Source organism: Oncorhynchus nerka, linkage group LG12, assembly GCF_034236695.1.
Source record: "Oncorhynchus nerka isolate Pitt River linkage group LG12, Oner_Uvic_2.0, whole genome shotgun sequence".
Lineage (NCBI taxonomy): Eukaryota > Metazoa > Chordata > Actinopteri > Salmoniformes > Salmonidae > Oncorhynchus > Oncorhynchus nerka.
This window is the reverse complement of record NC_088407.1, coordinates 17,130,982-17,145,587: the sequence shown is the minus strand read 5'-3', so window position 1 is coordinate 17,145,587 and position 14,606 is coordinate 17,130,982. Positions and strand designations below refer to the sequence as shown.

At 43.4% G+C, this 14,606-nt stretch overlaps 1 protein-coding gene across 2 annotated transcripts; it reads right to left on the bottom strand.

Annotated features, from left to right (window-relative positions):
• Positions 1–1,287: 1,287 nt before the first annotated feature.
• LOC115126868 (mucin-17-like) lies at positions 1,288–8,634 on the bottom strand. Of its 2 annotated transcripts, XM_065025305.1 has the most exons (12): positions 8,014–8,634; positions 7,600–7,953; positions 7,301–7,416; positions 7,143–7,204; positions 6,865–6,995; positions 5,519–5,590; positions 4,910–5,075; positions 3,837–3,992; positions 2,688–2,806; positions 2,152–2,270; positions 1,793–1,930; positions 1,288–1,595 (listed from the first exon to the last, which is right to left on the bottom strand). In XM_065025305.1, the coding sequence occupies exons 1-12, from the start codon at positions 8,447–8,449 to the stop codon at positions 1,551–1,553; spliced, it is 1,914 nt and encodes a 637-aa protein (XP_064881377.1). In that variant the 5' UTR covers positions 8,450–8,634; the 3' UTR covers positions 1,288–1,550. The 2 variants fall into 2 exon arrangements, with proteins under 2 accessions (XP_064881377.1, XP_064881376.1); XM_065025304.1 differs by having other exon boundaries at positions 7,600–8,634.
• Between the last annotated feature and the right edge of the window lie 5,972 nt (positions 8,635–14,606).

Below are 14,606 nucleotides of genomic sequence, written 5' to 3'. Positions count from 1 at the left end.
CTTTCAAAAGTTCAAACACTGAACCCCTCCCAGTTCAACCAGGTCCCTAGACATCAATCATAATGACTACTTCAAAGGATGCAATATAGATATAAAATAACACACCCTCTAACACGTGACCACAGGAACAGGATGGCCTGGCCGGAGGCCTATATTTGGACATGTACACGTCATCATGGACACAGGGACATCAATCAAAATGTTGACCCGTGTCGTCTACTTTATTCTCTCTGATTAACACCGTCAGTTGGCGCTCACTATTAGATATTCCTAAAAACAATCTTTTAGATTATCTCCCCGCTTCCCTTTTGTTTTGGTTGTTAGTGACTCTTTTTTTAGTTCCTCCTTCTGTTTGAGTGAAATGTTTTGGTTTCTTGCTGGGGAACGTAACAGAAAGGGGACTCGTCCGGGATTTTGTTTCCTGTGATAGTTGCTTTAATCTCAGACTGTGAGGCTATGCTGTGCTCAGATATTTGAGTGTTCAAAATACACTTTTGTGGTAGAGTTGCTGTCACTGACATCCACCCTAATGGGTTATAAGACTCGTGGAATCATTTTATAAGTTGCAAAATCACACAGGCTCGTTGGAAGCATTTGTGGAAAACCCTACATGGGAGATAGATACATGTACGAAGGTGAATCTGCTCATCATCGCTAAGAATTATGACATCAAAGTGGCATCAGGCAATCCAAAAGCAGTAGTCAAAGCGCTGATTGGTGGAGGACTGATGATAAGGGTGCTACGGGTAGTGGGGTGAGTCCCCTAGATGTTCAACCGAGGGAGTTAGAACTAAAGGCAAAGTAGGAGTAACATAAATTAGAGCTTGAGCACAGGAGATGAGCGCACAGCCAAAGAACGTTGAACATGCAGCCAAACAACAAGATCAAGAGAATGCGGCACTGATTAGAAATGGCTCACTTTGGCCTTCATTCATTGTTCATTTGACTGCCAATTTCATCAGATGCGTTTATTGTTCTATTTATGTGTGATACAATATTGTATTATTGGTTTGACATTATGCAGTTTACAAAAATGAGTCGGGAAATAACTTAGTTTTTGATACACATTTGAAATATGTTTTGATTTTATAACAACTACCACAGTGCAATGTCTGTTCTATATAAAGACAGATTGTTATATACATGTGATATTATAACATTATTTACATTAATTTGTTGTGGTATTAAAGTGCAAAAGAAGCCATGCTAATTGGTAAACTGGTACAAGCAACATATATCATTGTGCAGATTTATTGTAAACGTGCTTCACTGAAGTACAGCATTTAAAACATGTTGTTTCCTGATATCCTGATAGGTTGATTGATTTGAGAGCAGATTATTCCATTAATGAAGCTGAGGTTGGGTTTCACATCCTCCTGTATCAGTGACTCCATACTTCGTTGGACAATCCTGTGCAGTGTTAATAAAGCATTGTCCCACAACCGTTATTCAGGCTTCGCTCCCAAAGAGGAGACTGTCCGTTAAGAGATCCTTTTTCTTTCTTTCCTGTTCTTTGTCCAGTTCTGTTTTTAAGAGTTGAGGATGTCCCACTAGATCTCAGAGTAAGTCCGTATCCCCGGCATGCTGATCCTAAGCTGTCAGGGAATATTAAAAACAGGTATTTGAGTATGGAATAGGTTTCTAAAGTGATCACTAGCTCCTCTGTGTGTCCTCAATCATGTAGTAATTTACTTGGAAAGAGCACACCCAGAAGGCTGAAACAGTTCACGAGGGCCATCCATACCTATTACATACATATTTGACAGCATTATGATGAACATTCCGTTCCCACCTCTGATTGGCTGCCAGGGTCACTCAATGTAAAATGCTGCCCTGACGAGGTGGCAGTAGTCTGTATGACTTGAATGGCGTCCCTATCAGCACCCCAGGAACTGTAGTCATGGCAGATGATCTCAGGCCTCCTGGACACCTTTTGAAGAAGAAAGAGAAGACTTGATTGTCCATTGTCATTTTCAGAACATGATTTTTTTTTTAAATGTTGCCTTTAAACCCTTTAAGTAACATGCACTCTTCTCTTCCACACACACGGAGGGGTCGGAAACAAGGGTGAGCCATGGGTTAAGTCAAGTGCCTTGCTCAAAGGCACCACAGCAGGAGATGGCATCTAGGATACCTAAAATAGATCCCCACCTGTGCCTGTGTTCCATGGTAGGGAGACGGCAGCCTTGTACTGGAGGATGACAGGGAATCTCCCTCTGCGTCGTACTGCAAGCCCACTCGGCCCCCATAAGGTGGGTTAGGCTCATTCTCTGTATAAAAGGGGACAAAAATGATATTTACAAACGGTCACTGAAGATACTCATGTTTTAAAACTCTACAGATAAGAATATTTTAAACTACATTTTCTGGAAGGGGGCAGCATTAAGCCACACCTTTTAAAGTAAAATGAAATGAAAGTTTACGTGTTACGTCCACAGGAAACAGCAGGTGGAAACAATACAGAGAAATGCTCACTGACAAGTTCTTCTTCAGCAATACAGTGTTCAATTTCAAACAGTAAGAAATAGAACATCCAGAATAGGATCATAAAAGAGCACAGAATCAAAACTAGGTCAGATAAAAGTAAAAGAATGTATAAGAATGGCATATTATAAATGCACCCTTTAAAACACATTTCGAGCAATAAACTATGACAGGTGAGGCAGAATAGGCTTTAGACAGTGTACCTGTTAGGACTGTGGTACTACTTGAACCAACCAAGTGGCCACCTATATTTGGCCTGTTGGGCCATTCAAAGTCTTCCTCCAGCCACTGGTTAACTTGTCCAGTATGGATATCTTTCACCCTGAAGGAAAGGGGGAGAGAAGAAACTCACTTTATGAGCTTACATTACTGATCATCATAGTATGATCATTGTTTTGAGAAGAATTATTGGTTGGTGTCATTGATTGTTAATATATCATCATATCCAAATTCTAAACAAATGCATAGCTTTGTAATACATATTTTGTGTTTCACCTACAGGCTTGTTGTCTGTGCCAACATCTTACTCCTGTTGTTTTAGCTTTACAAATCTACACATTAGCTTCTCTCGTGACGAGATGGTGAAGGGTTCTCTTGTGACTAGATGGTGAAGGCTTGTCTCGTGACTAGATGGTGAAGGCTTGTCTCGTGACTAGGTGGTGAAGGCTTGTCTCGTGACTAGATGGTGAAGGCTTGTCTTGTGACTAGATGGTGAAGGCTTCTCTCGTGACTAGGTGGTGAAGGCTTCTCTCGTGACTAGATGGTGAAGGCTTGTCTCGTGACTAGGTGGTGAAGGCTTGTCTCGTGACTAGTAGGTGAAGGCTTCTCTCGTGACTAGGTGGTGAAGGCCTGTCTCGTGACTAGGTGGTGAAGGCTTGTCTCGTGACTAGGTGGTGAAGGCTTGTCTCGTGACTAGATGGTGAAGGCTTGTCTCGTGACTAGATGGTGAAGGCTTGTCTCGTGACTAGGTGGTGAAGGCTTGTCTCGTGACTAGATGGTGAAGGCTTGTCTTGTGACTAGATGGTGAAGGCTTCTCTCGTGACTAGGTGGTGAAGGCTTCTCTCGTGACTAGATGGTGAAGGCTTGTCTCGTGACTAGGTGGTGAAGGCTTGTCTCGTGACTAGTAGGTGAAGGCTTCTCTCGTGACTAGGTGGTGAAGGCCTGTCTCGTGACTAGGTGGTGAAGGCTTGTCTCGTGACTAGGTGGTGAAGGCTTCTCTCATGAATAGATGGTGAAGGCTTCTCTCATGACTAGATGGTGAAGGCTTCACTTACTGCACGTAAACATTTATGTCACTCTTTGTGTTGTCCCTGATATTTTTAGCTGCTGTGTTGATGTGTAGTCAGTCTCACCTATGTAATTGTCGTCTATGCCAGGGCACATAGACCACCATGACCCCCACGGCTGCTATCGCCAGTCCTGCCAGGGTCAGTAGCGCGGCAAAGAGGTCCCTCTTCAGGATAGGACCGAAGCAATCAGAGTCTAGGTACCAGTAGTCCTGATTACATCTGTGTGGGTGGTGGATGGGACACAGAAGGATGGAGGGTAAAGTGGAGTCATTGTGCTGGTTTTATGTTGGCTATATGTTGGCTAGTATGTTGGCGATATGTTGTATGTGTTGTATGTTGGCGATATGTTGTATGTTGGCTATATGTTGTATGTGTTGTATGTTGGCTATATGTTGTATATGTAGTATGTTGGCTATATTTAGTATGTTGGCTATATTTAGTATGTTGGCTATATTTAGTGTGTTGGCTATATGTTGTATGTTGGCTATATGTTGTATGTTGGCTATATGTTGTATATGTAGTATGTTGGCTATATTTAGAATGTTGGCTATATTTAGAATGTTGGCTATATTTAGTATGTTGGCTATATTTAGCGTGTTGGCTATATGTTGTATGTTGGTTATATGTTGTATGTTGGCTATATGTTGTATGTTGGCTATATGTTATATGTTGGCTATATGTTATATGTTGGCTATATGTTATATGTTGGCTATATGTTATATGTTGGCTATATGGTATATGTTCGCTATATGTTGTATGTTGTCTATATGTTGTATGTTGTCTATATGTTGTATGTTGTCTATATGTTGTATGTTGTATGTTGTCTATATGTTGTGTGTTGTCTGTTGTCTATATGTTATATGTTGTCTATATGTTGTATGTTGTCTATATGTTGTATGTTGTATGTTGTTGTATGTTGTATGTTGTCTATATGTTGTATGTTGTCTATATGTTGCATGTTGTATGTTGTCTATATGTTGTATGTTGTATGTTGTCTATATGTTGTATGTTGTCTATATGTTGTATGTTGTCTATATGTTGTATGTTGTCTATATGTTGTATATATGTTGTCTATATGTTGTATGTTATGCTATATGTTGTATGTTATAAGAAGTCATAAGAGGTAATACTCTTACCTGCAGACCGGACCGTCCCTTGACATACTACAGGTGCCGGTGTAGCAGTTCTTTTCCCTGTTGTGTCCGGGGGCACAGGGAGAGACACAGACCAGTCGCCCATCTATTTGTGCTGCATGGTAGTATATCCTCAAGTCCTTATCTAGTTTGGCCGTGTCGCATACCGCTACACAAAGACGATGGTAAGTTAAAAATAATATTAAGTTCAAAGTCCAAAAGTATGTTATGTTAAAAGTCAATGCAGGAGATGAATTGGAATTTTTCAAAGGTTTGGACAAACCTACTCATTCAAGGGTCTTTCTTTATTTGTACTATTTTCTACATTGATAAATAATAGTGACGACATCAAAACTATGAAATAACACATATGGAATAATGTAGTAACCAAAAAGTGTTAAACAATTCAAAATATGTTATATTTTAAATTCTTGAAAGTAGCCACCTTTTGCCTTGGTGACAGTTTTGCACACTCTTGGTGTTCTGAATTACAGTAACTGACCCCAACCCTGGTAGGAACAGCTTTACAGTATAACCTCATTCACTAAAATGTGTTGAAAGGATATCCATACCCTGGTGTGGACTCACAAATATAAGCTTTAGTGTACTTACATTCCTTATCAAATGTGGAATTTTTTACTATGACATCTCCAATTATGTCCACCCCAATACAGCCTACTTGGCCTGTGAATGCAACAGAAAGGTTTGTTATACAAAACAAATGATTTGACACGTGATTTGTCAATAATACCATCTTTTAATAACGCAGTATAATTTTTTTGTCAATGTAAAGTTTACGAGTTGTAATTTTCCTTACTTTTCTTTAATTTCATACACATTGGTCAGCTAACCCAGGTCTAATATGTGATTTTAACAACGTTGGGTGTGATCGTTAATTCAAATCTGGAGTGTCAGAGTGCGCTCTCGGGGTGTTCGGAAATTCAGAACATTGACAGATTGTCCATTCATAAATTCAGAGTGTTTTGCTCTGGCCTACTTAACCGGTTTCTAATATCGTAAGTGTCTGTAGTCTGACTAGCTATACTCGGCTTTGTCTCAGGATGGTAAGTTGGTGGTTGAAGATATCCCTCTAGTGGTGTGGGGGCTGTGCTTTGGCAAAGTGGGTGGGGTTATATCCTGCCTGTTTGGCCCTGTCCGGGGGTATCATAGGATGGGGCCACAGTGTCTCCTGACCCCTCCTGTCTCAGCCTCCAGTATTTATGCTGCAGTAGTTTATGTGTCGGGGGGCTAGGGCCAGTCTGTTATATCTGGAGTACTTCTCCTGTCTTATCCGGTGTCCTGTGTGAATTTAAGTATGCTCTCTCAAATGTTTTCTTTCTTTCTCTCTCGCGGAGGAGGACCTGAGCCCTCGGACCATGCCTCAGGACTACCTGGCATGATGACTCCTTCCTGTCCCCGGTCCACCCGGCCCTGCTGCTGCTCCAGTTTCAACTGTTCTGCCTGCGGCTATGGAACCCTGACCTGTTCACCGGACATGCTACCTGTCCCAGACCTGCTGTTTTCAACTCTCTAGAGACAGCAGGAGCGGTAGAGATACTCTCAATGATCGGCTATGAAAAGCCAGCTGACACTTACTCCTGAGATGCTGAATTGTTGCACCCTCAACAACTACTGTGATTATTATTATTTGACCATGCTGATCATTTATGAACATTTAAACATTTTGGCCATGTTCTGTTATAATCTCCACCCGGCACAGCCAGAAGAGGACTGGCCACCCCTCATAGGCTGGTTCCTCTCTAGGTTTCTGCCTAGGTTTTGGCCTTTCTAGGGTGGCTTTTTCCAAGCCACCCTGCTTCTTCACCTGCATGCTTGCTGTTTTGAGTTTTAGGCTGGGTTTCTGTACAGCACTTTGAGATATCAGCTGATGTAAAAAGGGCTATATAAATACATTTGATTGGATTTTGATTTGATTTGATTTGTAGTCAGTTACTGACCTGTGGTGCAGTTTTTGGCCGCATTGAGAATGTCCTTGATTTGTTTTTCTGACTCAGCAATCTCATTACTTAGGTTCTTCCCATTCTCTATGCGCAGTAGAACCACGTGGTCCACCACGACACTGCCATTCCTGATAGAGAGCGAAGAGATTCCAAAAAAAGGTTCCACATTTTAAATAGACGTTCTAAAAAGAGGTTCAACTAACCTTTTAAAGTAAGTGTTTAATGTACATGCATACTGCCTCTTTGTTGCGACGTTTCCTCAAATGTTCACATACCTGAGTCCTATTATTACTATGCCGATAAAATTGTTAATAGTGCGGTTGTACAGTAAGGTCATCTGGAAAACATGTTATAGCTCAGTTAGTTACTATTAATGAGCTCATTAAGATTATACATCTATCATTAAAAAAGAGTATGTAAATTAGGCACTTACATCGTTGGTGAAATTTTTTGTGAAATCTTGGTATTCCTGTGTTGACGGGTGACTGTATTCTTCTTTAAATGTTTTGTTGAGTCTAACAGTGACATCTGTTGATACTTCAATAGTGTCTGTAGTTCATTGACATGAATAGGATGATAAGGAACAACAATTAGACCATTTATGGACCCGTAGTAGTTAGATAAACCAGGACAGTATATTCCATAGGACTGGCAGTTTTTTACTGACAAAAAAACCTCCAAGCCCTAGTAGTATCACAGAGTATTTCCTGGTCAGGTCATGTGATCACTCACCCACAGTCACAATTATCGGAGGTTCAGTTGTTGAGAGTGAAGTTGACGTCAATGAAGCAGATGCAGTTGTAGAAGTTGGACTGGATGCAGTAGAAGGGTTAGTTGGGGTAGTTGAAGTAGGTGTAGTAGAAGGGGTAGGTGTATTAGAAGGGGTAGTTGGGATAGGTGTAGTATAAGGGATAGTTGGGGTAGGTGTAGTAGAATGGGTAGGTGTATTAGAAGGGGTAGTTGGGATAGGTATAGTATAAGGGGTAGTTGGGGTAGGTGTTGTAGTTAGGTTAGGTGTAGTAGAAGGGGTAGTTGGGATAGGTGTAGTATAAGGGGTAGTTGGGGTAGGTGTTGTAGTTAGGTTAGGTGTAGTAGAAGGGGTAGTAGAAGGGGTAGTTGGGATAGTTGGGGTAGGTGTTGTAGAAGGGGTAGTAGAAGGGGTAGTTGGGATAGGTGTAGTATAAGGGAGAGTTGGGGTAGGTGTTGTAGTTAGGTTAGGTGTAGTAGAAGGGGTAGTAGAAGGGGTAGTTGGGATAGGTGTAGTAGAAGGGGCAGGTGGGATAGGTGTAGTAGAATGTGTAGTTGATGTAGTTAAGGTAGTTTGAGAAGGTGTGGTAGGTGTAGTTGATGTAGTTGTAGGTGCGGTAGTTGATGTAATTAGGGTGGTTGTAGAAGGTGTGGTAGGTGGGGTAGTTGATGGTGTGTTGGGTGTGGTTGTGAAAGGGAATGTAGTTTGAGTAGTTAGAAAGGGTGTGGTAGATGTGGGAGTTGGAGACTGTGTTGTGGTTATTGCTTCTATTGTTGGGCTAGTTGATGGTCCTTGTGTAATAATGGTCGTTGTTTCAGCTGGTATTGTTGACATTTCTAACGTTGTTGTGTGATCTTCAAGGGTCGTTCCCGCTGCAGTTGTGGAGTCAGTTGGCTCTGCAGTTGTACTTTCAGTTCCCTGGGTAGATGAGAGTCCAACGGTAGTGGAAGATATTTGCCCGTCCGTGACTGCTGAAGTTAGTTCATTTGTAGTGGCAGGCTCACTGGTAATCGTAGAAGGTTGTGAGGGACTTGTTTCCGGCGAGGTACTGGTTGAAGTTTCTGTTACACTTGAGGACATAGCTGTAGTTGTTTCCATTGTGTCTTTGGTGTATTCTGGTGTCATGGTCACTCCCGATGTTGAAAACGTAGCTTCCACAGTTGCACTTGTTAAACCAGCTGAGGTCGCTATCGATTCTTCAGCAGATGTGTTTGCTTCAGAATTTGTTGTTGATGCCTCACTTGATGTTGAGGTACCAGCAGTGCTAGTTAGAGACTCACTTGTAACTTCAGAGGGCACTGTTGTGTGACCAGAAGTGATTGTGGGAGATGGGCTTGTCACAGTGTCTGGGCTAGCTGATGGTTCTTGTGTAACAATGGTCATTGTTTCAGCTGGAATTGTTGTTATATCTAAAGTTGTTGTGCGATCTTCAAGGGTCGTTCCCGCTGCAGTTGTGGAGTCAGTTGGCTCTGCAGTTGTACTTTGAGTTCCCTGGGTAGATGAGAGTCCAACGGTAGTGGAAGATATTTGCCCGTCAGTGACTGCTGAAGTTAGTTCATTTGTAGTGGCAGGCTCACTGGTAATCGTAGAAGGTTGTGAGGGACTTGTTTCCGGCGAGGTACTGGTTGAAGTTTCTGTTACACTTGAGGACATAGCTGTAGTTGTTTCCATTGTGTCTTTGGTGTATTCTGGTGTCATGGTCACTGCCGATGTTGAAAACGTAGCTTCCACAGTTGCACTTGTTAAACCAGCTGAGGTCGCTGTCGATTCTTCAGCAGATGTGTTTGCTTCAGAAGTTGTTGTTGATGCCTCACTTGATGTTGAGGTACCAGCAGTGCTAGTTAGAGACTCACTTGTAACTTCAGAGGGCACTGTTGTGTGACCAGAAGTAATTGTGGGAGATGGGCTTGTCACAGGGTCTGGGCTAGCTGATGGTTCTTGTGTAACAATGGTCATTGTTTCAGCTGGAATTGTTGTTATATCTAAAGTTGTTGTGCGATCTTCAAGGGTCGTTCCCGCTGCAGTTGTGGATTCAGTTGGTTCTGCAGTTGTACTTTCAGTTCCCTGGGTAGTTGAGAGTCCAACGGTAGTGTAAGATATTTGCCCATCCGTGACTGCTGAAGTTAGTTCATTTGTAGTGGCAGGCTCACTGGTAATCGTAGAAGGTTGTGAGGGACTTGTTTCCGGCGAGGTACTGGTTGAAGTTTCTGTTACACTTGAGGACATAGCTGTAGTTGTTTCCATTGTGTCTTTGGTGTATTCTGGTGTCATGGTCACTGCCGATGTTGAAAACGTAGCTTCCACAGTTGCACTTGTTAAACCAGCTGAGGTCGCTGTCGATTCTTCAGCAGATGTTTTTGCTTCAGAAGTTGTTGTTGATGCCTCACTTGATGTTGAGGTACCAGCAGTGCTAGTTAGAGACTCACTTGTAACTTCAGAGGGCACTGTTGTGTGACCAGAAGTGATTGTGGGAGATGGGCTTGTCACAGTGTCTGGGCTAGCTGATGGTTCTTGTGTAACAATGGTCATTGTTTCAGCTGGAATTGTTGTTATTTCTAAAGTTGTTGTTCGATCTTCAAGGGTCGTTCCCGCTGCAGTTGTGGAGTCAGTTGGCTCTGCAGTTGTACTTTGAGTTCCCTGGGTAGATGAGAGTCCAACGGTAGTGGAAGATATTTGCCCGTCAGTGACTGCTGAAGTTAGTTCATTTGTAGTGGCAGGCTCACTGGTAATCGTAGAAGGTTGTGAGGGACTTGTTTCCGGCGAGGTACTGGTTGAAGTTTCTGTTACACTTGAGGACATAGCTGTAGTTGTTTCCATTGTGTCTTTGGTGTATTCTGGTGTCATGGTCACTCCCGATGTTGAAAACGTAGCTTCCACAGTTGAACTTGTTAAACCAGCTGAGGTCGCTGTCGATTCTTCAGCAGATGTGTTTGCTTCAGAAGTTGTTGTTGATGCCTCACTTGATGTTGAGGTTCCAGCAGTGCTAGTTAGAGACTCACTTGTAACTTCAGAGGGCACTGTTGTGTGAACAGAAGTGATTGTGGGAGATGGGCTTGTCACAGTGTCTGGGCTAGCTGATGGTTCTTGTGTAACAATGGTCATTGTTTCAGCTGGAATTGTTGTTATTTCTAAAGTTGTTGTTCGATCTTCAAGGGTCGTTCCCGCTGCAGTTGTGGAGTCAGTTGGCTCTGCAGTTGTACTTTGAGTTCCCTGGGTAGATGAGAGTCCAACGGTAGTGGAAGATATTTGCCCATCCGTGACTGCTGAAGTTAGTTCATTTGTAGTGGCAGGCTCACTGGTAATCGTAGAAGGTTGTGAGGGACTTGTTTCCGGCGAGGTACTGGTTGAAGTTTCTGTTACACTTGAGGACATAGCTGTAGTTGTTTCCATTGTGTCTTTGGTGTATTCTGGTGTCATGGTCACTGCCGATGTTGAAAACGTAGCTTCCACAGTTGCACTTGTTAAACCAGCTGGGGTCGCTGTCGATTCTTCAGCAGATGTTTTTGCTTCAGAAGTTGTTGTTGATGCCTCACTTGATGTTGAGGTACCAGCAGTGCTAGTTAGAGACTCACTTGTAACTTCAGAGGGCACTGTTGTGTGACCAGAAGTGATTGTGGGAGATGGGCTTGTCACAGTGTCTGGGCTAGCTGATGGTTCTTGTGTAACAATGGTCATTGTTTCAGCTGGAATTGTTGACATTTCTAAAGTTGTTGTGCGATCTTCAAGGGTCGTTCCCGCTGCAGTTGTGGATTCAGTTGGTTCTGCAGTTGTACTTTCAGTTCCCTGGGTAGTTGAGAGTCCAACGGTAGTGTAAGATATTTGCCCGTCCGTGACTGCTGAAGTTAGTTCATTTGTAGTGGCAGGCTCACTGGTAATCGTAGAAGGTTGTGAGGGACTTGTTTCCGGCGAGGTACTGGTTGAAGTTTCTGTTACACTTGAGGACATAGCTGTAGTTGTTTCCATTGTGTCTTTGGTGTATTCTGGTGTCATGGTCACTGCCGATGTTGAAAACGTAGCTTCCACAGTTGCACTTGTTAAACCAGCTGAGGTCGCTGTCGATTCTTCAGCAGATGTGTTTGCTTCAGAAGTTGTTGTTGATGCCTCACTTGATGTTGAGGTTCCAGCAGTGCTAGTTAGAGACTCACTTGTAACTTCAGAGGGCACTGTTGTGTGAACAGAAGTGATTGTGGGAGATGGGCTTGTCACAGTGTCTGGGCTAGCTGATGGTTCTTGTGTAACAATGGTCATTGTTTCAGCTGGAATTGTTGTTATTTCTAAAGTTGTTGTTCGATCTTCAAGGGTCGTTCCCGCTGCAGTTGTGGAGTCAGTTGGCTCTGCAGTTGTACTTTGAGTTCCCTGGGTAGATGAGAGTCCAACGGTAGTGGAAGATATTTGCCCGTCCGTGACTGCTGAAGTTAGTTCATTTGTAGTGGCAGGCTCACTGGTAATCGTAGAAGGTTGTGAGGGACTTGTTCCGGCGAGGTACTGGTTGAAGTTTCTGTTACACTTGAGGACATAGCTGTAGTTGTTTCCATTGTGTCTTTGGTGTATTCTGGTGTCATGGTCACTGCCGATGTTGAAAACGTAGCTTCCACAGTTGCACTTGTTAAACCAGCTGAGGTCGCTGTCGATTCTTCAGCAGATGTGTTTGCTTCAGAAGTTGTTGTTGATGCCTCACTTGATGTTGAGGTACCAGCAGTGCTAGTTAGAGACTCACTTGTAACTTCAGAGGGCACTGTTGTGTGACCAGAAGTGATTGTGGGAGATGGGCTTGTCACAGTGTCTGGGCTAGCTGATGGTTCTTGTGTAACAATGGTCATTGTTTCAGCTGGAATTTTGTTATTTCTAAAGTTGTTGTGCGATCTTCAAGGGTCGTTCCCGCTGCAGTTGTGGAGTCAGTTGGTTCTGCAGTTGTACTTTCAGTTCCCTGGGTAGATGAGAGTCCAACGGTAGTGGAAGATATTTGCCCGTCAGTGACTGCTGAAGTTAGTTCATTTGTAGTGGCAGGCTCACTGGTAATCGTAGAAGGTTGTGAGGGACTTGTTTCCGACGAGGTACTGGTTGAAGTTTCTGTTACACTTGAGGACATAGCTGTAGTTGTTTCCATTGTGTCTTTGGTGTATTCTGGTGTCATGGTCACTGCCGATGTTGAAAAAGTAGCTTCCACAGTTGCACTTGTTAAACCAGCTGAGGTCGCTGTCGATTCTTCAGCAGATGTGTTTGCTTCAGAAGTTGTTGTTGATGCCTCACTTGATGTTGAGGTACCAGCAGTGCTAGTTAGAGACTCACTTGTAACTTCAGAGGGCACTGTTGTGTGACCAGAAGTGATTGTGGGAGATGGGCTTGTCACAGTGTCTGGGCTAGCTGATGGTTCTTGTGTAACAATGGTCATTGTTTCAGCTGGAATTGTTGTTATTTCTAAAGTTGTTGTGCGATCTTCAAGGGTCGTTCCCGCTGCAGTTGTGGAGTCAGTTGGCTCTGCAGTTGTACTTTCAGTTCCCTGGGTAGATGAGAGTGCAACGGTAGTGGAAGATATTTGCCCGTCCGTGACTGCTGAAGTTAGTTCATTTGTAGTGGCAGGCTCACTGGTAATCGTAGAAGGTTGTGAGGGACTTGTTTCCGGCGAGGTACTGGTTGAAGTTTCTGTTACACTTGAGGACATAGCTGTAGTTGTTTCCATTGTGTCTTTGGTGTATTCTGGTGTCATGGTCACTCCCGATGTTGAAAACGTAGCTTCCACAGTTGCACTTGTTAAACCAGCTGAGGTCGCTGTCGATTCTTCAGCAGATGTGTTTGCTTCAGAAGTTGTTGTTGATGCCTCACTTGATGTTGAGGTACCAGCAGTGCTAGTTAGAGACTCACTTGTAACTTCAGAGGGCACTGTTGTGTGACCAGAAGTGATTGTGGGAGATGGGCTTGTCACAGTGTCTGGGCTAGCTGATGGTTCTTGTGTAACAATGGTCATTGTTTCAGCTGGAATTGTTGTTATTTCTAAAGTTGTTGTGCGATCTTCAAGGGTCGTTCCCGCTGCAGTTGTGGAGTCAGTTGGCTCTGCAGTTGTACTTTCAGTTCCCTGGGTAGATGAGAGTGCAACGGTAGTGGAAGATATTTGCCCGTCTGTGACTGCTGAAGTTAGTTCATTTGTAGTGGCAGGCTCAATGGTAATCGTAGAAGGTTGTGAGGGACTTGTTTCCGACGAGGCACTGGTTGAAGTTTCTGTTACACTTGAGGACATAGCTGTAGTTGTTTCCATTGTGTCTTTGGTTGATTCTGGTGTCATGGTCACTCCCGATGTTGAAAACGTAGCTTCCACAGTTGCACTTGTTAACCCAGCTGAGGTCGCTGTCGATTCTTCAGCAGATGTGTTTGCTTCAGAAGTTGTTGTTGATGCCTCACTTGATGTTGAGGTACCAGCAGTGCTAGTTAGAGACTCACTTGTAACTTCAGAGGGCACTGTTGTGTGAACAGAAGTGATTGTGGGAGATGGGCTCGTCACAGTGTCTGGGCTAGCTGATGGTTCTTGTGTAACAATGGTCATTGTTTCAGCTGGAATTGTTGTTATTTCTAAAGTTGTTGTGCGATCTTCAAGGGTCGTTCCCGCTGCAGTTGTGGATTCAGTTGGTTCTGCAGTTGTACTTTCAGTTCCCTGGGTAGTTGAGAGTCCAACGGTAGTGTAAGATATTTGCCCGTCAGTGACTGCTGAAGTTAGTTCATTTGTAGTGGCAGGCTCACTGGTAATCGTAGAAGGTTGTGAGGGACTTGTTTCCGGCGAGGCACTGGTTGAAGTTTCTGTTACACTTGAGGACATAGCTGTAGTTGTTTCCATTGTGTCTTTGGTTGATTCTGGTGTCATGGTCACTGCCGATGTTGAAAACGTAGCTTCCACAGTTGCACTTGTTAAACCAGCTGAGGTCGCTGTCGATTCTTCAGCAGATGTGTTTGCTTCAGAAGTTGTTGTTGATGCCTCACTTGATGTTGAGGTACCAGCAGT

Coding starts and splice junctions, on each gene's coding strand:
- LOC115126868 (XM_065025304.1), bottom strand. CDS start 8,449: ATGTCAACAATACCAGCTGAAACAACGACCATTATTACACAAGGACCA. Junction 7,205..7,300: donor CAAAAAATTTCACCAACGAT/GTAAGTGCCTAA, acceptor CATGTTTTCCAG/ATGACCTTACTGTACAACCG. Junction 5,591..6,864: donor GGCCAAAAACTGCACCACAG/GTCAGTAACTGA, acceptor TTGCATTCACAG/GCCAAGTAGGCTGTATTGGG.